Below are 24,960 nucleotides of genomic sequence, written 5' to 3'. Positions count from 1 at the left end.
CTCTCACCTCCTGTTTCTGTTGAATGCACTTCCATTTTTAAGGCACTCAGACATAGAACCTCGGTCTTATTTTTTTCCTTCCCAATTTTTGAGGCTCAATTTTTTTGTGAATTTTAAAGACTCTTGCAAGTAAGCATCAACAGCCAGGTTATAAACACCTTGAGCCCTTTTATGTTCTACTTCAGAGTGGTCATTATTAGGTTAAAATTGAAATTGCCATTTTCAAAATCAAAAGTTTTTAAATATTAGTAGTTTCATGTGGTTCAACCTAATGCAGTGTAAAACTCTTTTATACTTTATTTAACTTATATGTTCATTTTGTTTCCTGCACTTGGCATGCCCTCCTCTCACCTCAGAGGATCCACTTTGTCTTTCTTCCGTTACACTCCACCTGGTTTATAAAGCATTTCTTGATCCAGTTGAACATAATCTTTATCTCCTTTGAACCCTTAGAAACTTTGAGGGCATCTCTGTAAAGAACTTTCAAATCAACATTTTGTTCTAGTTTCTGTTACTTGGTTTATATCCTTGGTTTACATGAAAAATTGCAAGGGTTTAATTAAGGCTTAGACTTCTTTTGTATTTCTTTCATTTCTATGTGTAATCCAAATTAGTTGTTCAACATCGTTCTCTGATATTTGTCTTTTTCTAGTAGTTGAGGATAACAGCTTATAGGCTTCCATGATGCCATGTGTATAGGCTTATGGCTCTCTTCCTGCAATGTTTATTACTGAATCAAAGGAGGAAGCGACAGTCTGCTAACATATATTTAAAGTCAGTAAAGTTACCATCTATACTTTTAGATTTACATGTAATTTAGATAACATTTTTAGAAGGTGAAAAAACGCAGTCCATGTTCACTTTAATTTTGTAATTAGTATCTTTCTCTATTATATTCGTCAGTCTTTACCTTGACAACTGTGACTGCCACTAAAAGCCATTAAATCCAGATGCAATTTTGATAATTACAAATAAAAATGGGACTTTTTGTTTGCTGGTCATGCAACTTTCATCTTTGCACATGTTTATGTGATTGATAAATATTTTATGATTGAGACTTCTCAAGTTATGTTTGCCTAGAGATTACTAATTATCCTTTCCACTCTAAGAGATAAATGAAAAGAAAACTGCTGAGAAAGAAGAGCTTGCTGCAGAAAAATCGAATGCCCTGAATGTCGTGCAGAATATTTTGCATATTAACTTAAGCAGTTCTACAAGCAAAGGATCAGTAGCTGCTAAGAAATTTAAGTATGGTTTATGTTCTATCCAATTCCACCTATTTTCCTTTTCTATAAATGTCTTCTTGAACTCAGTTTAAAACTAGGCCATTTTAAACTTCCTGGAGAGGGCAGTGGCAATATGTATCAGATCCTTAAAAATATATTTAACCTTTGACCCAGTGATTCCAACTTCAAGAAAATCTTAAATTATTTCTGTATTTATATTCTATATATTATAGTAGATTGCGCCTATTAGTGAAACAATTGGACAATGGCTTAAATATTAATAAGTGTAATTTTATTATGGAAAATTTTAAACATGTAATTTAGAGAGATTACTGTAGTGAAACCCCTCTACACTATCACCCAGCTTCTACAGTCACCAACATTTAACCAGTTTTCTATACCTTCACTTTTCTCCTGTGTTCCCCACTGACATATTTTATGCAAATCCTAGTAGTATATCATTTTATCTATATATGTTTTACTATATTTAAAGTAATTTTTAGTATTAACAAAAAGATCCAGGAAAACTCAAAACTAGGTAATTTTAAATACGATTGTTTTTAATGAGATCCTAATACTCTTTTTCGATATGTATAGCTTTGCCTTGCTCAAAAATTGGAATTACTCTGGTGTTGAATTATAATTTGGTTTTAACTTTTTGCATTAGTGTTTTGATTTATCTCTTCCAACTTATCACTCCTTTTTTTACATAGGGACATCATACACTATGATCCAACAAGGCATGAACATGCCACTTACGAAAGAAAGAGAGATGATAAACCAAAAGAAAGGTAAATCAAGCTACTTCTTTTAGTAACGGGATCATTTAAATTAATCTAATATCAGACAATGAGAAAAGTAGATAGTAACCAATATCCCATCCATTGGTTTCCATTGTATTTAGTTTTAAGACCAGGGAAAGTAAAGGAGTGGAAGGAATTATGAACATGGTGGAGAGAGCCTTAACTTTGACAAAGGACTTTCATGCATGTGCTCCTATTCTAATATGGTGCCTCCTACCTGTATTACTTTCTTGTAGCTGCTATAACAGATCATCAGAAATTTGGCAGCTTAAAATCACAAAAAAAATTTTTTCTCACAGTTCTGGAGACCAGGAGCCTGAAATAAAGTTTATTGAAAGGACTGCATTCCTTCTGGAGATTCAGGAGGAAAATCCATTTCACACCTCTCTCTTAGCTTTAGGTGACTGCCAGCAATCCTTGGTTTTATGGCTATATTACTTCAATCTCTCTTCCCCCTTTACATGGCCACCTCCTCTTTTCTGTATATCATCTTTATGTCTATTATAAGGATATTTGTGATTGCATTCATTTAGGGCTTATCTGGGTAATCCTGGGTAATCTCTTTGTTGCAGGGTCTTAACTATGAAGATCCTTTTTTCTAAATATGGTAATATTGACAGGTTTTAGCAGTTAGGGCCTGGACATATCTTTTGGGGGGCAACCGTTCAATCCACTACTCTTGTGTGGTAAGAAATTCTATGTCCTATGTGCAGTCAGTTTGATAAATATGCTAAATACATGGAGCAACCAGTAACTTTACCTGGTTTAATTCCTTCATTTTCCTGCTGTTAAAATCACTAAAGGCAATGTGGTATCCTGAATTAGATCCTGGAACAAAAAAGACATTTGTGAAAAAACTGGTGAAATGAGAGTACAGTTTGCATTTAGTTAATAGTAATATAACAGTATTCATCGTTTAGTTTCGACAGTGCTATCATTATATAAGTTGCTACCATAAGAGGAAACTAGATGAAGGTTATTTGGGAATGCTGTACTATCTTTTCAACTTTTCTGTAAATCTAAAATTGTTCCAAAATTAAAGGCTTATTTTTAAAAGAATCACATATCAGACCAAAGTAGAAGTGTCAAATACTTCTTACAAAAGTATAATTTTTTGTGTTATTTAAGATAATCCACAATGAACATGGTACATAAGTGGGGTACATTTTGTATAATGTATTAGTTTTTATTTACATCTAGGGCATATTACTTATCTATTGCTACATATCAAAGTATCCAGAACTTAACATCTTAAAACCTCAACCATTTATTATCTTGAAGTGTCTGTGAGTCAAGAATTTGGGAGCCGCTTGTGTAGGTGGTTCTGGCCAGGGTCTCAAGATAGAGTTTGCAGTCAAAATGTTGCCTGGGGTTTCAGTTTCTGACGGTTTGATTGAGCCTGGATGGTCGGCTTCCAAGATAGTTCATTCACATGGCTGTTGGCCAGTTCCTCACATTGCTAGCCTCTCATTAGGCAGCTTAAGTGCCCTCATAACTTGTCAACTGGCTTCTCACAGAGCAAGTGACCCAAAAGAGTAAAGATGGAAGGCATAGTGTATTTTATGACCTAATTTTAGAAGTCACACACTGACATATCAGCCTTATATAATTTTTTTGAAACAAGTCACTGAATCCAACCCATACTTTGATGGGGAGTTTAAGTACCACCTCTTAAAGGAAGAAGTATTGAAGAATTTGCATACATATTTTAAACCACCACAATCCACCGTCTGGCCACAAATTTACATTCCTACCACATGCAGAATATATTCTCTCGCTCTCTATGACTCCCCAGAAGTCTCACCTCTTTCAGCTTTCAGTATCAGTTCAAAATTTAGGATGTTGTCATCAAAATCAGATCTAGGTGCAGATGAGACTCATCTGTTGTTGTTCCTTGAGCATAGCACCTTGAGTGCAGTTTTTGTGATCAGAAGACCTGTGAATTATGGAGACAAGTTTTCTGCCCCTCCCCCAACATGTGGTGATGAGACAAAACATAGGCTAACCAATCTAAGCACTGTTACTCAGTGGAGGAAAACAAGAAGGCATGGAGTCACTGGTCCATAGTAGCTCAAAATCTAGACAGGCAAATGTTACAAGTTCTTTGATTAGAACTGAGGGCCTGAGAATAATTCTCCATTGTTCTGGATTCTGCTTTTTGGCTTATCCTTCTTTTTCCATGAACAGTAACATGTTTGAAGCTGAGTAATTTTCTCAGCCTACTTCGTGTTTGTAGAAATGTGCGAGGCTAAAAGCCTCTTTGTTGTGGAATGACTTTGTACTTATCAGCCCAAGCTAGTAGTATTTCTGTTAACTTAATTCTCTGAAAATATTTGTGGATCTGTGAATATTCTTGGGGTCATTCCATTACACAAAAGCCACACTCAGAAATCATTTTGAAATCAGCCTTTTTTACTTTGGCTTCTGCTGAGATTGCTGAGAGAAAACATCTTTAAACTCTTTGGAAGCCTTGTTTTTTAACACAGAGTTTCTGAGCTGAGCTATGTATAAGATCTTAACAAAGAATTTTATTTTATATATAGACTGGGGTATACAAATTTTTTTGTTAAGGGTCAGATAGTAAATATGTTAGGCTTTGCAGGCCAGATGGTCTGTTCCAGTGACTTCACTCTGCCTTCGTAGCAGGAAAACAGCCATAGACAATATGTAAACAAATGAGGTAGGCTGTGTGCCAATAAAACTATGAGTAAGACACGGAAGTTTGTGTCACATACATTTGTGCATGTCACTAAATCATCTTTTAACTCTTTTCCCAACCATTTCAGACTAAAAAATATTCTTAACTTGTGGTGCATACATAAATAGGCAGCAGCCTAGATTTGGCCCATGGGCCATAGTGTGCCAACAACTGCTTTAGACCATATTTTTCTAAGAGTCTTAGATTTGATCTTGCTTAGAAGCTGTTTATTAAATTTCATGTCATTTGCCTTATGGAAATTAGGACATGAGATACTGGTTCTTTATAAAAAATTTTTTCCTGTAGTTTCACTGTTTCCACCACATATTATGGTAAACAGCAAGAAGAAACCACCAAATACCTTCACCACCTTCCTGGACATCTCCTTAGCTAGATCACCTGTTCATTAGGTACATTTTCTTTGCACATTAATAAAGGTGACACTGTTGCTAAACATTCTGTCACTGCATAGCAAGGATCCCCTTTCTTCCAGTTTCCAATAGCATTTACCTCACTTTTCTGCAAGCCCTTACCTGCAGCTTCCTCAGAGTCCATGTGTTTTCTACTAACAGTTTCTTCAAAGTTCTTCAGGCTTTTGCTAACACACTCACTGACTTTCCAATTTCTGCCCATTGCTTGGGCTCTGAAGCCACTTCTACATTTTAGGTTTACGTTATAGCCACACCCCTTTTCTAGGTCCCTGAATCTGTTTCCCTTATGTATTACTGTGTAAAAAATTGCCCCAAAATTCAGAAGCTTGGAAACTCAAACATTTATTAGGTCCCAGTTTTTCTGGGTCAGGAATTTGGGAGTGCTTCACTAGGTAGTTCTGGCTCAGAGGCTCTCAAGAGGTTGCAATCAAGATGTCACCTATGGCTGCAGTCTCTGAAGGCTTGAGATCTGCTTGCAAAATGGTTCATGCATATGGTTGTTGGTAGTACGCCTCAGTTCCTTGCCTCGTTGGCCTCTCCACTTGGGTATTTGAGTGTCCTCACAACATGGCAGCTATTTCCCCAAAAGCCAGTCATCTAGAAGAGGGAGAAAGCAAGGAGAAAACCAAAGTGCATTCTATGACCGTAGTGTCAGTAGTCACACACCATCACATCTGTCTTATTCTTTTGGTTAAGGAAGTCACTAAGTTCAGCCCACACTCAAGGATTGGGGGAATTCATTCCACCTCTTAAGTATCAAAGGATCTTTGGACTCCTTTAAAAACCCAGTACATTATAGCGCAATGATTATCACTTGGAACTGACAAAGGAACACCATTTTTTATAGAGTTCACTTCCATAGGAGGTATATCTGTCCTAAATCCTAGCCAAGTTGGTTTATTTAATGAAGTATAAAAAATTTCTTGCTGTATAATAGTTTCCACCAGTAAGATGATCATTTAAGACATCTTGTTCACTTATTAGTTTAGGGAATACAGTTAGAATTTTGGCCTGATGTTATTTCATTATAGATTCAGTCAACTCTAAAAAGAAAAAGGATTTTTTTCTTTTATTTTCTAAAACTTGATACTGGAAACTGCCATGTAACTTTTTAATCTAAGATCAAAGAGAAAAGTATATTCCTAAATATAGAGTAGATTTATGGTAATACAAAAATTTCATTCCAAAATAAACTAGACTTAGCATATTTATAATTCATTTCTAAAACAGAATTGTGATTAAATTCTTTTACGCCAGTTATGTAAAATTAACAAAATTTTAGAACCTGGATAGATTTTATAAGTCACCAGATTTAACGTCTTCATTTTGCAGATGAGAAAACTGAAACACATTGTGGTTAAGTGATTTTTCTTACTCAAAGCTAGTATCTTAGGTGTAATTTCTGAATTATAGTTTAGAGGATAAGAGAAGGGTTTGATTCATGTTTATTCCTTGGAGCTGTTTGAGATAGTTTTGTGTATAAAAAGCCTTTTGGTCAATATTCTGCTTTTATGAGTAGAGTTTTATATGTAGATCCTACTGGTTGTTGAAAGGATGGAATTAAACTTATCCAAGGTATTTTTTCTTTCTCGATTTCTGAAAGTTTTCTAAAAATTGATTGTTTTGGGGTGGCTTCATAGTGTAGTGGTTAGCACGTCTGCTTTACATGCAGAAGGTCCTGGGTTCGCGCCCCAGGTGGAGCCATAGACCATACCCCAGGGGTGCCAGGCCCCGGGTGCATGCCATGAGCATAGGGGAGGAGATGCCCCGCCTTCAGAGATCCAGTTCTTAAGGGGAAACGGCAACATCCATGGTTCAGGGGTGGAAATGGGGGCAGGGGAAGAATTGAAAGAGGGGGAAAATATTGACTGTTTTGTTGTAATGCACATGTCTATGTTAATGCAGTAAAGCAAAGCGAAAAAAGAAAAGAGAGGAAGCTGAGAAGCTACCTGAAGTGTCTAAAGAAATGTATTATAACATTGCTATGGATTTAAAAGAAATATTCCAAACTATAAAAGATTCCAGTGAAAAGGGAGACGTGCCCTGGAATGAAGACTGTGACAGAGAGAAAGCTGAGGAAGACCACGACCCTGCAGCTCTGACGACTAGGGCTAAGCAGCCCAGCGGGTTCACATTCTCCTTTTTTGATTCAGACACTAAAGGTGTAAAGGAAGGTACTTTTTTTTTAACTTTTTCATTCTAGGCAGTTTAAACTCAATTCTACATTAACTGTAATGATTTACCATTAGCTGAAGAATGGATTCTTTCTTCCACCTAGATAAACAGTATGAGAATCTATATTAAGTGACTATGAACATAATGTGCCTGCAGCTGTATTTAATGCAGCAAAAAATTGTTTTTGCCTTAAGTTTCCCTTCATACGGCAGCTAGCTAGAAGTTTAGCCAACTTCTAGCTAGCTGCCGTATGAAGGGAAACTAGAGAATAATGTACAACATCCTTTCTGTTGAAGTAGAAAGAAATAGTCATGAAGAAATTTAGTCATATATTTAAATAGCTTCATATATTAAATGCATTTGTAGAAGCCATGGCTTATGGAAACCAAGTACTATATGGTAGGGGAAAGGAAGAATGATAACCTTGACTTTATACAAATATGCTGTGTCACAGCTATACCAGTTGTTTCTAAATTTATCCTTGCATGTTTGCCAGAATCTAGAGAAAAGTACCAACACTGGTATGTATAGTTTTGCATTCCACTTCAGGTTTACCTCTGAAGGCCAACATGGGCCAAAAGTTAAAAACACCTGTTCCTTTGGAGGCTGCTCTTCACCTAGTATTCAAAATGGAAGTGTAGCTTTTCTGGAATTTCATTGTATAAAGCAGGATACACCTATACAAGAGAATACATGCACACTTAACTACAATGGATGCTACTTTAAAGATTAGCAGTTAAAATAGCATTCATATCTTCTATCATGTGTTTATTCATATCATGTGTTTAGCAGATAAGTATTAAATACCAGCTCTATGGTACTGCAATCTAACAGTTTTTCAAATATTGTTCTAAATAGAACACAGTATATCATGTACTATGCTTACCTCATTCTCTTTCCTGTGTGGTCCATTTTAGTCCCAAGGTAAGTCCTAAACTATTAAGCGCAGTCAGTGCGGTATGGATGTTAACTATGATTCTTCTGACTTTGAGAGCCAAGTTTGAGAAAGTTGTCTTGAAATGAGTACTAAGACATCTCAGCAACCTGGGAGATGTGCTTTAAGTACTTGGGAAATTTGGGGACTTGTGAGGTGATTATCCACATTTTACAGCAATAGCGTTTTCAGCAGTTCTGGAAAGAGATCTTGGAAACTGAAAATGTAAACATAAGTACCTTTTCACATGTATAAATAAGCAGGAGGGAAACCTGGTTTCACTACATTATTTTCTATTTTAGGCTTCTCATGCTAGCACAGATGCCACAATTATTTTGTTCTTTTAAACTGCGTTGCCCACTTATACACCTTTAGCTTTTGTATTTTTTTTATAGAATACTGTATTCCTTATCAGATCACCCTAGCAATGCCAAAAATATGATAGTAGTTTCTCTTAATATTTGAAACTCTTAGAAGATACTACTTATGTTTAATTAATGATAAGATATTGAAAATGTAGAGATATGCATGCCTGGTGAAAGTAACCAAATGAGTGTGTTCAGAAATGCTTGGTTGTTAGTTACAATCCTGTTATCTTTTATTGTCGTGATGATATAGATACCTACAGAGTTGAGACAATGAAACCTGGTAAGGCTGCCTGGCAGGGAGCTCCTCGTTTCCAAGACAGCAGTTCAGAAGAAGAAGATGTTACAGAAGAAATAGATGACAGAACTCCCAGCCCTGGGTAAGCAATTTGTTTCTCTACAGGAATACTTCATAATTTGTAAAATTCGAGTTAGACATGCTTTAGAAATATTCTAGAAGTATCTAAGCTTATTTTTTCAAGACAGTTTTTTCTCAGCTCTAGAGAATTCTGTATTTTTTTGTAATAGGGGGCATGTTTTATTTTCTTGAGATTTGGATTGCACTGGATGGAGAATATGTGTACAGGGAAGGGAGCCTAACACTGAACTCCCTGGTCGGGAAAGAGGATGCTGCAGCTGGCTGGCTGCCATCCGATGGGAAACACTGGCAGATGGGGTGGCAGTAGTAAGATGGGAGTATCATCAACCAGCATAGGGAAGATAGAGCTTGTACTTAAACAAGTCTTCATTACCAAAGATTCAGAGAGAAGAATGTTGAATAGGAAGAGCATGAGATCAGAGCAAAATAAGCAAAACATAAAGCAGATATACTTAAGGAACGGTTCATTTATATTTTCGATGTAAACATTTCTTCTAAAATATTGAAATTAACCAACCAATATCTATCTAATCTATCTCTGTCTTTCTGTCTCTTTTCAGAGAAGTATCATTGCCTGGAAAAGAGACTGCTAGATTTTTCTTTTTCTCTAAGAATGATGAAAGACTTCATAGTAAGTTCATTTTTTGATTATAGAACCGATAATAGTACAGCTCTCACCACTGTGCATTCTGATACAGTAACATGCATCTAAGTAAGAACTGTTGGGCAAAAATTCTGACCCTTTGCAATGTCATATGGTTTAGCCGCCTCTGATAGACTGATGCATGTCGACTTATAAATCTCTGGAAGGCTGAGAGCTCCCACTTATTACCTCCTTCACTCAATTATTATCATCAACAAGGGCTTGTTTTGCTTCAGGGACATGTTTAGAAGCTAGACAAAAAACTCCTACATTTGTAGTACCCTATAAGTTCATGTGAAAACTCTGAGGCTGTTGGTGAACTCATTTCTTAAAGTCTAGCACAAACATAAACCAAGTTATATAATAGTAAATGGTATATAAATAGTAAAATCCTAGCAGTTGTACACTTCTATTTTGTAAAATAAAAAAAAAATTTTAAAAACTGTTTTTGAAAACTGGCATTAATTGGTGAGGAAAGAGAGGAAGGTCTTAACTAGAATTAAAGACCTCGATAATGTCAGCACTAGAATATTGTCCTTTTGGTATTAATATGCTTCTTATCTTTTTTTATTTTTTTTTCCGAGTGGGTTCTGGCTTATTCTGGAGAGGACTGGGAGGCAATATTAGCAGGAATTCTTGGGAAGCCAGAAGAAACAACTTGCTTATGGTAGGTAATTGTCTCTTTATATTGTCTCCTAAAATAGATAACAGTGTTATGTTGTGTTAATATTTGCCTTGTGTAAGAATATGGGAACTTGAGACAGAAAGGATGTCTTAGAAGGGAACTTTGAGGTTATTTAATCCAACATTCATAGTACAGGTGAGGAGACTAAAGACTGGCTGAGTTGAGTGCTGGTCCAAATTCCAACCATGTTCATTAAGTAATAGGAAACCATGAGACTTTTGAAAGATTGCATTAGACTTTCCATTGTAAACACTTAAAGCCAAAAGTTTAAATAATCCCTGTTCATTCCAGGTGAGCACCTCCAAAATGGTTTCCACGACCCTGACACTGAATAATCCTAAATTTTACTTTATAGTTACTGAACTCCTTGAAAATAATTTATGTTTATTTTTAACAAAGGCTTTTGATTTTGTTTGTCTAGGATTGCCGGAAGAAACATAAAGATGCCAAAAGGAGAGTGAAACCAAAATAATAAGTGTCATTATTGGTTTCGATACTGATTGTGAACAAGAAAATAATTTCAACAGATAAGAATTCAGAGTGAAGGAATATTCAAAATATAGCTGATGAATATCATTCTGGTTGCTGTCTTTTTCTATGGATTTCCCCTATTTCTTCTTAAGTAATTACTTCAAAAAAATTAATCTGAACTTTTTTTTAATGAAGCACAAAATAGTCTCTCAAAAAACACTTTTTATGTATTATCTCTTTGCCTTCCATCCTCAATAACTAATGGGCATCTTCTGATGCAAGGTTTACATAAAGCCTGTTTAAATAAATGGGTCAGAGCACTTGTGTTTTCCAAATTAGGCCTTGTTTGAATTATAGGCTGCTTGAAATATTTATTTCTAATTGTACCAAGTACACCTTATCTCCATCTTGTGGTTTTTGTTTAAGAGGTTGAACATAAGTCACACTTGAGTTCTATATTTACATCCTGATGAATAGCCAACTGAAATGCAGGATATTTCAGACCAACATCATAGGAGAATTTTGTGAGGACCAGAAAAGGACACCAAATACAGAGTTTTCTTGTCCTGGGCCTCTAGGAATTGATGAAAAGGCCTGTCAGTCCCAAAATTCTAGTTAAACAAGAGGCTTATGAAAAGTCCAAGTGTCTGTCTGAAAGGTATGTAGTCACAGTTAGGAGTAAGGACTCTTAAGTCCATTTAAGGAAGCAGATTTTATACCTTATTAAATCAACCTGGCTAGAATGAAAGACAGATAAGCCTCTTAACAAACTGGGATCTCTACAGAATTTTGTTATGTAGACAATCCCAAGAGATTATCATTGAGCCATAATGTGTATACCTGAAATTAAGTATTGATTGATTAACATCTTGATTCAATATAAACTTATTGAATCAAGGGCTGGGATGTCATCTGATTAACCATTAATCTAGCACAGTGGGTGCTCAGTACATAAATTTTTTAATAAGTAAGGTCCAAGGAACTAAGTAGCCAAAGAGTCATTCTTAGGTTTCCAAGACTTCAGATTTCACAGGAAATGGAAACAACTGCTCAACAGGATAAAGAATCCAAATATTCCACTTTCTCTTGATGTATACTACATTTATACTTTCTTATCTACTGCTGTATAACAAGTCATGCCATTAACAAACATTTTGCTTACAAATAACCAATTTGGTCAGGACTCGGTGAGGACTGCTCATGTCTGCTCGATTGGAGTGGCTCTACTGGGGCTAGTGGATCTACTTCTGAGATGGCGTGCTCACTCAGTACCTATCCATGGGATTCCTTACAGCATGGCAACTAGGTGTCAGGAACCAGAAGCCGATGCTGCTAGTCTGTTAAGGCCTAGCCCAGAAATTGGCTCAGAGTCATTTCTACTATATCCAATAGGCTTCACTGTATCCTCTGACATTTATCTCCATATTTCTACCCAACATGCTTATGCTGTGATTTCTTGGTTTTTCAGTTTCAGAGATTACCTGTTAACTTCCTACTCTGAAAAATGAGGATTTAACTCTAGTTCAAGCAGTATATTTTGACCACATTTTTTCCTATTATCTCTTGTTTTCACTTACTCAACTTTTTCTAGACTTAGTCTTCCCAGACCTTCCAACACCATAAAATATTTCTCAACTCAATTTTTAAATAATCCTCCCCACACTTTTCCCCTGGTGTCATCTGTCTGGGAGCCCTCTGTCCTGCTCTAATCTAGGCTGGACAGATGACAAAAATGAACTGAACAAGGTGGCAACTTGAGGAATGCAAAGACTTAAAACACTTTCCAAGTACTTCTAGGTAATAGGCTGAAGACACACAACTACTAAACGTGTTCAAGTGAGTTCCATTATTGAGTCGAGCATTAACCTCATTGAGGAAGGACATGAAACCCACCTTTCCCTAATCCCAGACACTTAGTAGGGTGTTCCTAGACTTTAAGTGACTGTCGAATGAATGCTGCATAGACTATCAAAATGTTCTTAAACTTATCAGGGAAGTGCTTTCTTCATATTCTCAGATCGAGTTTTTCTGTCCCTCTAATGGGTTCAATATTCAATTTGTCAAGGCCTGAAATTTCCTTGTAGTCTCTGGTGCCAAAGCCTGAGGTCCACTGTCCCTTGCATGGCTCCAGATTCTCTTCTTTTTAACCAGCAGATCCAGAGGTGCCAGGCAGACAGTAGTGATAAGTAAGCAGATAAGTAATTTTATTTTCATAAAACAATTTTAAGGCTAGTTACCAAGCATTTCCTTTTTGTTTTATCTCTCCATACGGCTATTTACCATAATTACTGCGGTAAAACCCAGAACTCTCTAGGTGGCACTGAAGCACACAGTAGGGAAGGCTTCCCTGGAACAACACTGACCAGGAGTGTTTCAGCTCCTTCCATTGTATTGTTGACCTCTGTGTTTTTCTGAGAACAGGAGGTCTCTTAAGTTAAGGAGGTCAGGAATTTTAGTGTGCAGCAGAGTCATCCAGAATGCCTTTTAAAATGCAGATGTTTGTGACTCACCTCCAAAAACAGTCTAAAGCAGTCTACGTATGTTGCCCAGGACTCTGCATTTTTGCAAACTTGGGTGATCTGGTGCAGGTCTCCACTATACTGAAAAAACGGCCCTAGAGCTGAAGCTGCTTTCCTGTAATGGTCGCCTAGGAAAGCAGACTTGAGAACGCGTAGTTACGGTCCCGAGAGTAATAATTACCGAGGCCACCGTCATTAGATTCGATTTGTCCACTGTACAGGTGGTGAACATTGACAAACGCGTACACCGGTGTAACAGCGACCGATCAGGCTGTCGAACTTAAGCCGCCCCTCGGTGCCCGTCCCAGTCAGTCCCCACCCTGGAGGCGGCTACAAGGTCATTTCCCCCCTGTCGCCCAAGCTGCGTGGAATAGTCCGGCCGCCCTCCCAGCACGCACTACAGGGCGCGGCCGGGCAGGCGTGGCCAGAGCCCCGTTCAGCAAATCGGCGTCCGATTTGTTGACGGGTGTTTGACGACGCGAGCTGATTAGCCGGTGCGGACCGCAGGCGGTCGCTGTCAGAGCCTTGCATCACCTCTGGACCTCTGGAAATCCTGCAGTGGCGTCCACGCGGCTTCTTCCGAGGCGTGCAGGCTCGGGAGCTCCCCAGGTACGGCATCTGTGTACACTGTTTTTTGGTGTTTCTTCGGGCCTGTGGGTTAGTTGAGTGCATATCCATTTCCAAGGAGAAGATTGGGAAGGGGTGTAAATGGGGCTACAGAACTCAGAACCCGCTACGAATCCTGACTCTCGGGCCGAGGGTTGGAAGTTGAGGTGTTCATTAGACAGACCAAGTTCTAGGCTCGCATGAAAGAGCATTTATGGCTGGGTGTCTGGCGTTACAGAGGAGTAGTAAGCAGAGTAATCTTGTCCTCGGCTCTCACACAGTTTGATAATGCAGTGCAGTGTGCATAGAGGAGGAAGGCAGATCTTCAGTGGGATTTGAAGGTGGAAAAAGAGACGGTGTCTCAGGAACTGCGATGGGTTTGAGGCCTTGAAGACAAGGAGTTGGGGGAGAGAGTGAAAGGGTCCAGGGGACCATATCGAAGTAGCGTGAGGACTTATAAGAACTTTAATATCATAACTTGTGGCCACATATATGGATTTTTTTTGCAACTTGAGCTCTGAAACTGCTTACAGAGAATAACCTTGCCTGCAGATTGAGCAGCCCCCTTTGTCCTGATTTTAATGCTCGATAAATTGTACTGTTTGCATCCTTGTTAAATAATACTCCCTGTACTATAATTTTGTAACCAAAGACAGCTTTTTGTTCTACAGGACTGGGCTGAAACTATGATGTTGATAAATGCTTAATCATTATTACCCATTGTTCTCATCTCACAACCACACTTGTTTAACCACTGAGTCAGCTCACCATTGAAAGTCCAGTTACCCCCACCAATCAGAAAACCAGTGATGTAAGTTTAGGGTCTTGTTGCTCCTAGCAACCTATCTCATTGATCATCAGCTTGCAACTTTTGCCTTTGTAAACCCTTCCCTATCCTTTCCAATTGGGACATATTCTCTGTTCATACCGAGGACTACATTTCCTGGTTTGCAAATCATTATCTGAATAAACTTTTAATTTTCAAAAGAAGTTCCTTTGGACTTCTGTTTACAGCAGGATTTCAAAGTGTGTGTTGATTGAGGAAGTGGGCAGTAGTCACTGGAGTCACTGCAGCTTAGGATATATGTAAAGATCAAGTGAGAGATAGTACACAGCTTCCAGCCTTAGGAATTTATGGTTTCCTTCTTGAAAGACATGGTACTTGAAATGAGACCAAAAGAAAAGATAGATTTTTTTATAAGGTAGCACAATATTTCTTTTAGCATTCAGGTTTTGCAGAGAGCTCAGGAATGATAAAACTAGAGGCAAAGTAACAGATTTAGGGGATTTCTAGTAATATGATCAACTTTTAAAAAGTAAATATCAGTAAAATGGTGGATAGCAGAGGAGAGAAGACAGCTAAGTGTAGATTGCACTCTTTAAATGTTTTGGGAGAGATGATATAGTGGTTGGGCAAGGGCAATAGAATGGAATTTTGAGGCAAATAAGTAATAATAGCTTACATACATGATGTGATTGCTGTGAGCTGTAGTAGGCATTATTTCATTCATTATCATTGTGAGTGTTTATAATTTATTTTACAGGTGATTAACTTCCTGTAGCTCAGATATTAAGTGGTGGCAAAATTCCAAAGCCAGTCCTCTTAACCATTATCCTGAGCCAGGAAGATCCCATAGAGAAGGATAGATTGGAAAAGAAAGTAGAAGGCGTGTCATTGTGGAAACTAGGATACTGACAAAGGGATTCATTCATTTTGAGCCCTGACCATGTATAAGTACACACTGGAGGTCATATAGTAAAGTCTTACTGCCAGCATCAAGTATACAGTTGAATTGGAGGGTCTGGGGGCCATGCAGTGCAAATAAACCACAATGTGTGGGAGAGGAACAGATTCAGGGGATGGAGATATTAGTTCTGAAAAATGGGGATTGATGGAAGCCTCACAAAATTAAGCTAAGTAGTATTAGAGTATTTGGAAAAAGGGACTGATAGAAGAAAATGGTTTTGTTTTTCAGCAGTGCCCAAGAGCATGATGTAGCTGTAGTGTGTTTTATAGGAGTAGAGGGCTGAAGTAAGAATAGGAATTTGGAGTAAGACCATGGTGGCCTTAAGTGTTCCACTGAAAAGTCTACAGAGTGCTATTAGGAGTAAGGCACCCTGGAATTCTTTTTTTTTATTACAGAAATGTTACTTTCAGAGCTTTTCAATTCTGAAGGTTAATCTACAGTGGTCTGTAGGATATAGAATATTTATTTTTCTCTTTATTTTAAAAGTTTTTGTGATAATATATAACCCCCCCCCAAAAAAATCTTCAAAACAAAGTAGTAGGAGTGCTAAAATTTTTTTTGACTTTCACAACTAAAGTCTTTTGTAAGGTTTCATTGAGCCCGAAATACTAGTCAGTCTTGGGGAATGGAGTCTAAACCCCCAGCAAGTAGCATGGCTAGTTAGAAAAGATAGCACATCCATCGTTCCAGAATTTTGCAAGCATTTTCTAAACATCAGGTTAGGGGGAAGAGGGAAGAAAGAGGTGACTGAAAGACTTTACATTAGCTATAGGCAAAGGGTGAGAGAAATTATGGCAGTGCCAGCTCTGGGATAGGCACAGAGTCTGTATAAACAAATGTCTACTCCTGTAGATTGGCTGAGGGCAGCAGTCTGGAAAGCCCACATGTAAACAAGTGGAGGCTCCTAGAGTTAGATGATGCCTGGCTGAACAACAAATGGAAATAGCCACCTGGAAGTTAATCCAAAGTCCCAACAGGCAAAACAGGAATATGAGCAGTCTTTCGTTAGCTAGTCAACAGTCATTAACAGATTAATAGTTCTGTGTCTTTCTCTTAATCTCTGGCCACCGTAATTTAATTTAGAACATCTCGGAATTTTCTCCTTGTCAGAGGTGACAAATAAAAATCTGTTCTTTCATGTCTTCCCCTCTAATCTTACTCCCTGATGGTAGGATTAAGTTTGGTAGATAGTCTTCTAAATTTAACTACAAAATTACTTAAACATAGATTTAACATATATATATAAAATTTATTGAGAGTGATACACAGTATAAATTGCCACAACTGAGTTGCTGTTAGTATGTATAGATAATATGTATATTTAATATATCATGATTTATTATTTTTAATGCCTACATGGTATTGATGTACTGTAATTTATTTTAGTCACATATTCATGAATATTTTAGTTATTTCCAGGTATTTGTCTGTAAAAACAATGCTTCAGTTACTATCTTTGTACATGTATTCTATATTTGTGTAAGTATATCTGTGCTGTATATGTTAGTAGGATATTACTAAACTGAGAAAAAGCTAGAGATAGACCACCTCTGTGGTTAAATTTGACTTCATGTTATGAAGACCTGTTAATGAAGAAAAGAGAACAGAAAAATAGTCAGATCCACATGACTTAGTGATCAATTTGGATATGGGCATCATCTGGTAGTACTAAAGGTGACTCGGAAATTTCAAGTGATGGGAGTGAATAGTGGAACTACTACTACAAGTGCAATTAAAAATGGGAGCAGGTGTGACAAGGAAAATCATGAGATTTATTTTAAACAAAAATTTTTTTTTCTGTATGCTTCCCAAAGATCTATTGAAGTAAACGCCAAGTAAAGATCAAGGAAGGTATCAAGAAATTCCTGAACAGGAGGTTGAGGCTAAAGATGTCTGTAGGAGTTGTATAACAGGGAAGAGTGAAGGCCTGGATTATAGGAAGAGGGAAGAAGAGGTGGTTGCTTTCCTGAGCAAAATCTGGTGAGGTCAATCTACTTCCTCTTTCCCACTCCCCACTCCCACCAGCGCCCTGTGGGTACTGGATGCTGTTGTGCAGGCATAGCTCTCCAGGGCATGTGAGGAGCCAAAGCAATCCTGTGATTTATGCATGGAGGCTGTTTCTCTTCAGTAGCCACCATAGCCCTGTCACTGATACATGGCTTTTCCTGGAATATTCGGTGTCATTACAATTGGTCTTTGTGTTTGGCATAATAATGTAGTGGTTCTTAATCTTTTGGGGAGTAGAGGCTCCCTAGAAATTTTTATAAAAGTTATGAGCCTTCTTCGTGGAAAGCTTAAATCTCATTTTCTCAACAACACAAAAAAAATTAAAAGTTCAGATAAATAGTCCTAAATAATGGTCAGAACAATTCTGGAGTAGTGACTCTCAAATTTCGATGTGCATGCTAATCCCATGGGATCTTGTTAAACATAGGTTCCGGCTCCTCATTCAGAGGTAGAGCGGAGTCTACTCTAATAGCTTATATAGATCTTGACAATCATAGGACCGGCCTTTAGGAGCATTAGAAGTGACAGAAGTAAATGTGTTGATATCTACAGATCTACTGTTCTTTCAGTGCAATCTCTTAAGTTTCAGTTGCCCTCTAAAAAGGTAGTCATTAAACCAGTAGGACCCCTAGTAAATCAGTAAGTGCACAAACAATTCCTCTTTCTGTCCTTGAAAGACTAGAAGTTGTAACAAGAACTGAAGATCCAAATTCCCTCGACTTCTATTTAATACCATTTAATGGCACACTAATCATAAATGGATAGTTGGGTTAATTAAACGACCCACCTGTTCTTGTTTTTTTCTTATTTAAAACTCAAAGACACTCTTGCATCTCAAAAAGAAAGGAAAGAAGAGATACTGCTTATAACAAACTTTAAATTTGTTTTGATGGCATTGGTCAATTATTGTGATTAGGCTTTGATGTTTTCAGAATTACTTAAACTCTGTAGGCCTCTTTGCTTCTAAAGTCTGTTGCCTTAGACTTACAGTTCTTGAGTTCTTAAGGTTTTCCATCTTCTCTGTTGTTTTCTCGTTATTAGTAGTCCTATTTCCTTCTAACCTGATGTTGGCTTGGAAATCTGGCCTAATTTTAGAATTATAAAGCAAGACTAAATAAGCTTTGAGGAAGAAAAGGCTCCAGAATGCTTGGTAGAGAGTTAAACCTCAGATTAGTCAAGTGTTTCTACATGATGTTATTAGCAAAACTCTTAAAATGACATTTTAAGACTTCTCTCCTAGGGACTAAATGATGAGAACTATAGAATTTGTCCTTTCCAAAAATCATGAATAAGCAATAAAAGGGATACAATGGAAAATTGGAATGGGCTAGGGATTGTATGAATGTGAGAGTCCCATCTTTTTTAACTTTAAAATTTTTTTAGGTCTTATTCTTTAGTAGCAAGTTGTTGTTATTAGGGTTAACAAAATAAGGTTAAAGAGATAAGGATATTTCAACAGAAGTGCTTTCTGTCCTGTGAGTGTAGATACAAATTCTTACCTACTTTGAGATTTTTTTTCAGATTATTATTGAATTTTTATTGTCACTAGATAGAATTCCCCGTATTTTTTTGTTTACTTTTAGAAGCATCTTGTCTACAATTACTAAATGTTATACTATTGTTGAAAAATAGATGAAGAGTGTGATTTGGACACAAGTTTTGCAATAATTTTGAAAATAGCATGTATCCCTACTTCACACTATATATAAAAATAACTCAAAATGGATCAACAACCTAAATTCAAGAGGTAAAAATTCACAACTGTATTTTAGGTAGTGGTTTCTTAGACAAAACCTCTAGTAATAACAACAACAGCAACAACAACAAAAAACAGATAAACTAGATGTTACCAAAATAAATTAAAAGTGTATGTACTTCAAAGAACACTGGGCAGGGGCGGGAGAAGGCAACCCACAAATTGTAGAAAATTTTTGCAAATTATATAGCTGATGAGGAGGGCTTGTATCTGGAATATGTAAAGAATTCTTACAACTCAACAATAAAAAGACAACTCCATTAAACACTGGGCAAAGGATGAGTAGAGAGCTAAGATACAAAAATGAACAATAAGCACATGTTCAACATCGCAAGTCATTAGGGAAATGCAAATCAAAACCCCACTGAGGTCCCACTTCCTACTCACTAAGATGTCCTGTAATCCAATAATAGGTAATAAGGAAGGAGGACTTGGAGAGACTGGAATCCTCATTCACTACTGGAATAATGTAAAATGGTGCATCGGCTTTGGAAAACATTTTGTCAGTTTCTTAAAAAGTTAAACACAGAGTTACCTACCAGTTTCACTCCTAAATGTATACTCAAGAGAACTGAAATCATATGTCCACACAAAAACTTACACATGAATATTCTTAGCAACAGTGTTCATAATAGCCGAAAAGTGGAAACAATCATAATGTCCATGAATTGATGAATGGGTAAACAAAATATGGCATATCCATATAATGAAATATTATTAGTTATAAAAAATAATGAAATAGGAATACATATGACAGCATGAACTAAGCTAGAAAACAATTCTAAGTAAAAGAAGCCAGAGAAAATAGGCTATATATACATGATTCCATTTATATGTAATGTCTAGAATAGGAAAATCTATAGAAGCAGGAAGCAGATTTATGGTTGTTGGAGGGCAGGGGAAGGAGGGAATGAAGAGTGACTGCTAATGTGTATAGGGTTTTAGAGGGTAGGGTTGGAGCAAATTAACTTGAATGTTGTAATACAAAAATTCAGATGAAAATGTTCTGGAATTAGAGCATATGATGATTGCACAACCTTGTGAATATACTAAAAACCATGGAATCGTACACTTTATTAAGGATGAATTTTATGCTATGTGAACTTTACCTCAAAAAAGCTGCAATTATGTTTAAAGTACCATGTAGTATCAGGTAGTAATATGTACGGTCATTTTAATATATGTACTCTATTATCCCTTGACTTTTGAGGACAATAAATTTGATTTCTTTTGCAGCAACAAAATGGTTCAACAAGTTCCAGAAAACATCAATTTTCCTGCTGAAGAAGAGAAAATCTTGCAGTTCTGGTCCGAATTTAATTGTTTTCAAGAATGCTTAAAGCAGTCAAAACATAGGCCAAAGTATGTATGTGAATTTCTTTCATAAGGGTAGAGTCCTTAAGAAGTCATTTCTTTCACTGCATTTCATTAAGAAGGGAACTTTTTATTCATCTTTGTATTTTCCCAGAGTCTCTTAGCTCTCTATATAGTGGGTACTCTCAGTCATAGATATGCATTGAATGAATGAGTTCTTTTTTTATCATGGTTCTCACATGCTCAAAAACTATGAGATAGTCATTTATTGCCCTATTTTACTAATGAATAATATCATTCAGCATCAGGATTAATAACTTGGATTATGTTGTGGAACTAATAAATGAAGAATGGATGGCCCACTGGAGGCCTCTCCAGCTCTACCATAACGACCTTTTTTGGAAGCCAGGACCTACAGTAAAAACCTAATCAGTTATATCTGAATTTCCTCGTCTCACTGCTTTTCTTCTCCCTGAAGACTCCACTGTGACAGGAGCCATCTATAGAAAAATGTTGTCCTGAATTTTTGCTATCTGTTTTAAAGTAACTTAACATATTTTTATTATCTCTTATAGATTTACTTTCTATGATGGACCTCCTTTTGCAACTGGACTGCCTCACTATGGACATATACTTGCAGGGACAATTAAAGATATAGTTACGAGATACGCTCACCAGAGTGGGTTTCACGTTGACAGAAGATTTGGATGGGATTGTCATGGCTTACCAGTGGTATGTTTGAGTCACCAGCCTTTATAATATTTTGATTTTTTAGTAAGCATTAGATTTAGTAAGCATTTCAAGTAATATATTAACGTATGGTTAATTATTAGTACAACAGACTTTCTTCTACTTCATTTCCATAATTCTACAGTTCATTTTCTCTAGATTTTCTGAGAACTAATTTTTTTAAATCTTATTTTTCTAGAGTTGCTAAATCGATTTTGTTTTGTAGGGTAGGGTTGTTAACAATCTTATCCTACATTTTCAGGAATATGAAATTGATAAGACACTAGGAATCAGAGGACCAGAGGATGTAACCAAAATGGGGATTGTGGAGTATAACAATCAATGCCGAGCAATCGTGATGAGATATTCTACTGAGTGGAAGGTATGTTGGGTTATTTTCAGTAGAATGAACAAAACTTCTGATTTAAATGGAAGTTGAAATGATTTATGGTCCTTTGTGTTTTTTATGATGCTCCCAAAAGTATGTCTGTCCATGTGAGGTTGTGACATAAGAGGGGTCGACCATCCTGTTTAAAGGAGTGTTTAGCTTCCACCTCCAATCCTATTACCTAGACTATAGCTTAAACCGAAGCCTCTCTTTTCTTATTTCTTCGTGCTTGATTAGTCTTCTATATTTAATCTCCTACCTACCTACAGTATATAACAGGGATCAGGCCATCCTAGCAAATAGATTAACTTGAATGTTGTAATATAAAAATTCAGATGTTAAAATCCATTAAAATTTAAACCCATTGTTATATTAATTTAACTCCTATCTTGCCCACTCTTAGTGGTAGAGCTCCCACAGCTAGTACCGTTAAGTAACTATCAGGTGCTATCAGGGCTCTCTTGTTCTTATGGTCTTAGGAACAAAGTTCCTCAACTCCCAGTTTCCTCCCTGGCTCTTAGATTAATCTGTCTGTACAACTTAAAAATATGTCTGGCTTTTATTTTATTTTTTTTATCTTCTCCATCTTATCACTTACTGTTCTTTAGAATCCCCTATCCTGCCAATGGTTTCAGTCTTCTAGGCTTCAAACATTAATCCTCATGATCAAATCAAATGCTAGATCCTATCAAGTCTTTTTCCTTACTGTCTCTTATCTAGTCATTTATTTTCATTCCTATACCTTTCCTTAGCTTCACCCACCATTAGCTCCATTTCTGTAACAATCTCCTAATTGATCTCTTGTTTATATTCTTTAAACTCAACCTGAGCCTGCCAAGTTATCTCTCCAGGACTGTTCATCTTGCTCTTTCCTGCTCAGACGTTAAGTAGCTTCTCTTCATTGGTGAATAAAACTTTATTTCATCAACCTGAAGATCAAAGCTTCTCAATTTTCTCTTAATATAACTTTCTTGCCTGGTCACTAGTAGGGGAAAATCCTGGTGATGCTTATAATAAGTATATGGGTCTTTTTTTTTTTCCTTAAATTTTTTTTTTATTTTTTAAACTTTTCATTTTGAAATAATCTAGACTTATTAAAAATTACAAAAGTAATATGAAGAGTTCCCCTATACTCTTCACTCACTTCCTAGCTAACACCTTCAATAATCATAGTGTAATTATCAAAAGCAAGAATTTAAATTGATACAATACTTCAGACCCTATTCAAATTTAACCATTTGTCTCACTAATTTTAATTTTTGATCCAAGATCCAGTTTAGAAGCACATAGTGAGTTTAGTTGTCATACCTCCTTAGTCTCCTTTAATCTGGAACATTCCCTCAATCTTTCTTTGTCATTTATGATCTTGTCACTTTTAAAGAGTACAAACCAGTTACTTTGTAGATTATCCCTCAATATCTGATGTTTCCTCATGATTCAGTTTAGGTTTTGCGTTTTTTGGAAAGAATACCTCAGAAGTAACATCATGCACCTCTCAGTCTATCATATCTGGAGGCCTGTGATACCGATATGGCTCATTGATGATGTTCACTTTGTTTACTAAGGTGACCAGGTCAGGTTTCTTCAACTCCTCTGTAAAGTTGGAGTTTTTCCTTTGTAATTAATAAGTGTCTTATAGGGACAGTCCGTGCAAATATCTGTTTCTTTTATACTTTAACTCAGTAATTTTAGCATCCATTAATAATTCAAGCCAGGAACAGTTATATCTGTGATGTTTACCAGATAGTAGCTTTGATAGACTTTCATAAAAATATATTAATACTTGTAAATATCATTATCTGCATTATAGAATGAATGCCGGAAAAAAACTGGTTTTTAACCTTATATAGTGTGTTGATTGTAATATAGATTTTCTTGAACCATTGATTCTGTTTTCTCAAAATCATACTTGGTGATAATAGAAATAAAACACATTGATGTACAATAACAAATATCATTCTCTAATAACTCTAATATTTATATTTTTAAGTCTACTATTACCAGACTTGGCCGATGGATTGACTTCGACAATGACTACAAAACTCTGTATCCTCAATTCATGGAATCTGTCTGGTAGGTTTATTCGAAATTGTACATATAATGAATATTCTGTTATATTAGTGGAGAGGTGCTGTAGCATGGATCAATTTGTGTTTAGGTTCACAATTATCTGAAATCTTTGGGGATAGCTTTATTTTGTTTTAAGACTTAAAGACTACATTTTAGAGCATTTTTAGGTTCACAGCAAAATCGAGAGGAAGGTACAGAAATTTCCCATATACCCTGTGCCCCCACATGTGCCTTCCCCATTGTCAACACCCCCCACTGGAGTGGTACATTTGTTACAATTGAACCTTCACTGACATATCATAATCACCCAAAGTCCGTAGTTTACTTTAGGGTTCACTCTTGTATATTCTGTGGTTTGGGATAAATATAAATGTATTTTAGCAAATGAGAGAGGGTTTAATTCATTTATTGTGACAGGGACATAGGAGTAAAGTTTTACTCCTGTGTGAATTTCTAAATGAATTATGTAAGGGTTCTCACCAGTGCATTCTGGCATCCAATTGAGAGAGGTGAGTGGTCACCACAGGAGAACCTGTTGACATTTGCAGTGTCTTGGTACATTTAGCTTAAAGCAACATGTTAAGTACTTAATAAAGTTTTTGGCCAGTTGTAGGAGAGAGATCTGATCCTAATCCCAATGGTTTATACTTTTTTAAATTTGGCATTGTAAAACTACCCATTATCATGAAATTTAAGCAATATATCAAGAAACTATTAAGAAAAACAAAAATTGAAATTTCAGCCATAGTTGAAATATTAGTGAAAATATGTTTTTTCAGCATTCCTGAAAAATGTAACTATGTATACTGATAATGTACAGTTTTATATAATTATACAGTAATTGATATTATATACAATATGGTGTCAGTTAACTTCTCAGTCACATTAAATCATGACCATCTTTCCATGTCAACAAATATTAGACTCTTATGTCTTTATAATATCTAATTATACTGATCTATTGTAATTTACCAGCTAGTCTTTGGTTGAGAGACATTGTGTTTTTACATCTT

General features: G+C 36.5%; 2 protein-coding genes, 1 long non-coding RNA gene and 1 other non-coding gene across 14 annotated transcripts in view; 3 read left to right on the top strand and 1 right to left on the bottom strand.

The window, feature by feature from the left end:
* NOL8 (nucleolar protein 8) overlaps positions 1-11,145 on the top strand; it is a 29,592-nt gene extending 18,447 nt beyond the window's left edge. For 6 of the 7 annotated variants that reach the window (XM_039880364.1, XM_039880365.1, XM_039880362.1 and 3 more), the window contains 7 exons: positions 1,110-1,248; positions 1,940-2,017; positions 7,064-7,332; positions 8,886-9,012; positions 9,572-9,642; positions 10,239-10,321; positions 10,761-11,145. In XM_039880364.1, coding sequence (XP_039736298.1) covers positions 1,110-1,248; positions 1,940-2,017; positions 7,064-7,332; positions 8,886-9,012; positions 9,572-9,642; positions 10,239-10,321; positions 10,761-10,811 — 818 coding nt within the window. In that variant the 3' untranslated portion in view covers positions 10,812-11,145. The remainder of the gene's footprint in view (positions 1-1,109; positions 1,249-1,939; positions 2,018-7,063; positions 7,333-8,885; positions 9,013-9,571; positions 9,643-10,238; positions 10,322-10,760) is intronic. The other variant, XM_039880363.1, reaches the window with a different exon arrangement.
* Positions 5,476-13,714, bottom strand: LOC120616786 (uncharacterized). Its single transcript, XR_005656687.1, has 2 exons — positions 13,321-13,714; positions 5,476-5,755 (listed from the first exon to the last, which is right to left on the bottom strand). It is a non-coding gene; the product is annotated as an uncharacterized LOC120616786 (long non-coding RNA).
* Positions 13,715-13,783: 69 nt separating this feature from the next.
* Positions 13,784-24,960, top strand: part of IARS1 (isoleucyl-tRNA synthetase 1) — an 87,164-nt gene continuing 75,987 nt past the window's right edge. For 3 of the 5 annotated variants that reach the window (XM_039880356.1, XM_039880357.1, XM_039880354.1), the window contains exons 1-5: positions 13,784-13,938; positions 20,683-20,808; positions 21,336-21,492; positions 21,752-21,871; positions 23,868-23,950. In XM_039880356.1, the coding sequence (XP_039736290.1) occupies positions 20,690-20,808; positions 21,336-21,492; positions 21,752-21,871; positions 23,868-23,950 (479 nt within the window). In that variant the 5' untranslated portion in view covers positions 13,784-13,938; positions 20,683-20,689. Of the gene's footprint in view, positions 13,939-17,497; positions 17,664-20,682; positions 20,809-21,335; positions 21,493-21,751; positions 21,872-23,867; positions 23,951-24,960 lie in introns of all 5 variants that reach the window. The other 2 variants (XM_039880355.1, XM_039880358.1) reach the window with 2 other exon arrangements.
* LOC120616791 (small nucleolar RNA SNORA84) lies at positions 17,710-17,842 on the top strand. The gene has a single exon (XR_005656690.1). It is a non-coding gene; the product is annotated as a small nucleolar RNA SNORA84 (small nucleolar RNA).

The sequence above is a fragment of the Pteropus medius genome, unplaced genomic scaffold (genome assembly GCF_902729225.1).
Source record: "Pteropus medius unplaced genomic scaffold, Ma_sr-lr_union100, whole genome shotgun sequence".
In the NCBI taxonomy this organism is placed as follows: Eukaryota; Metazoa; Chordata; class Mammalia; order Chiroptera; family Pteropodidae; genus Pteropus; species Pteropus medius.
The sequence above is the reverse complement of the archived record's forward strand: the minus strand, read 5'-3'. Positions and strand labels throughout refer to the sequence as shown.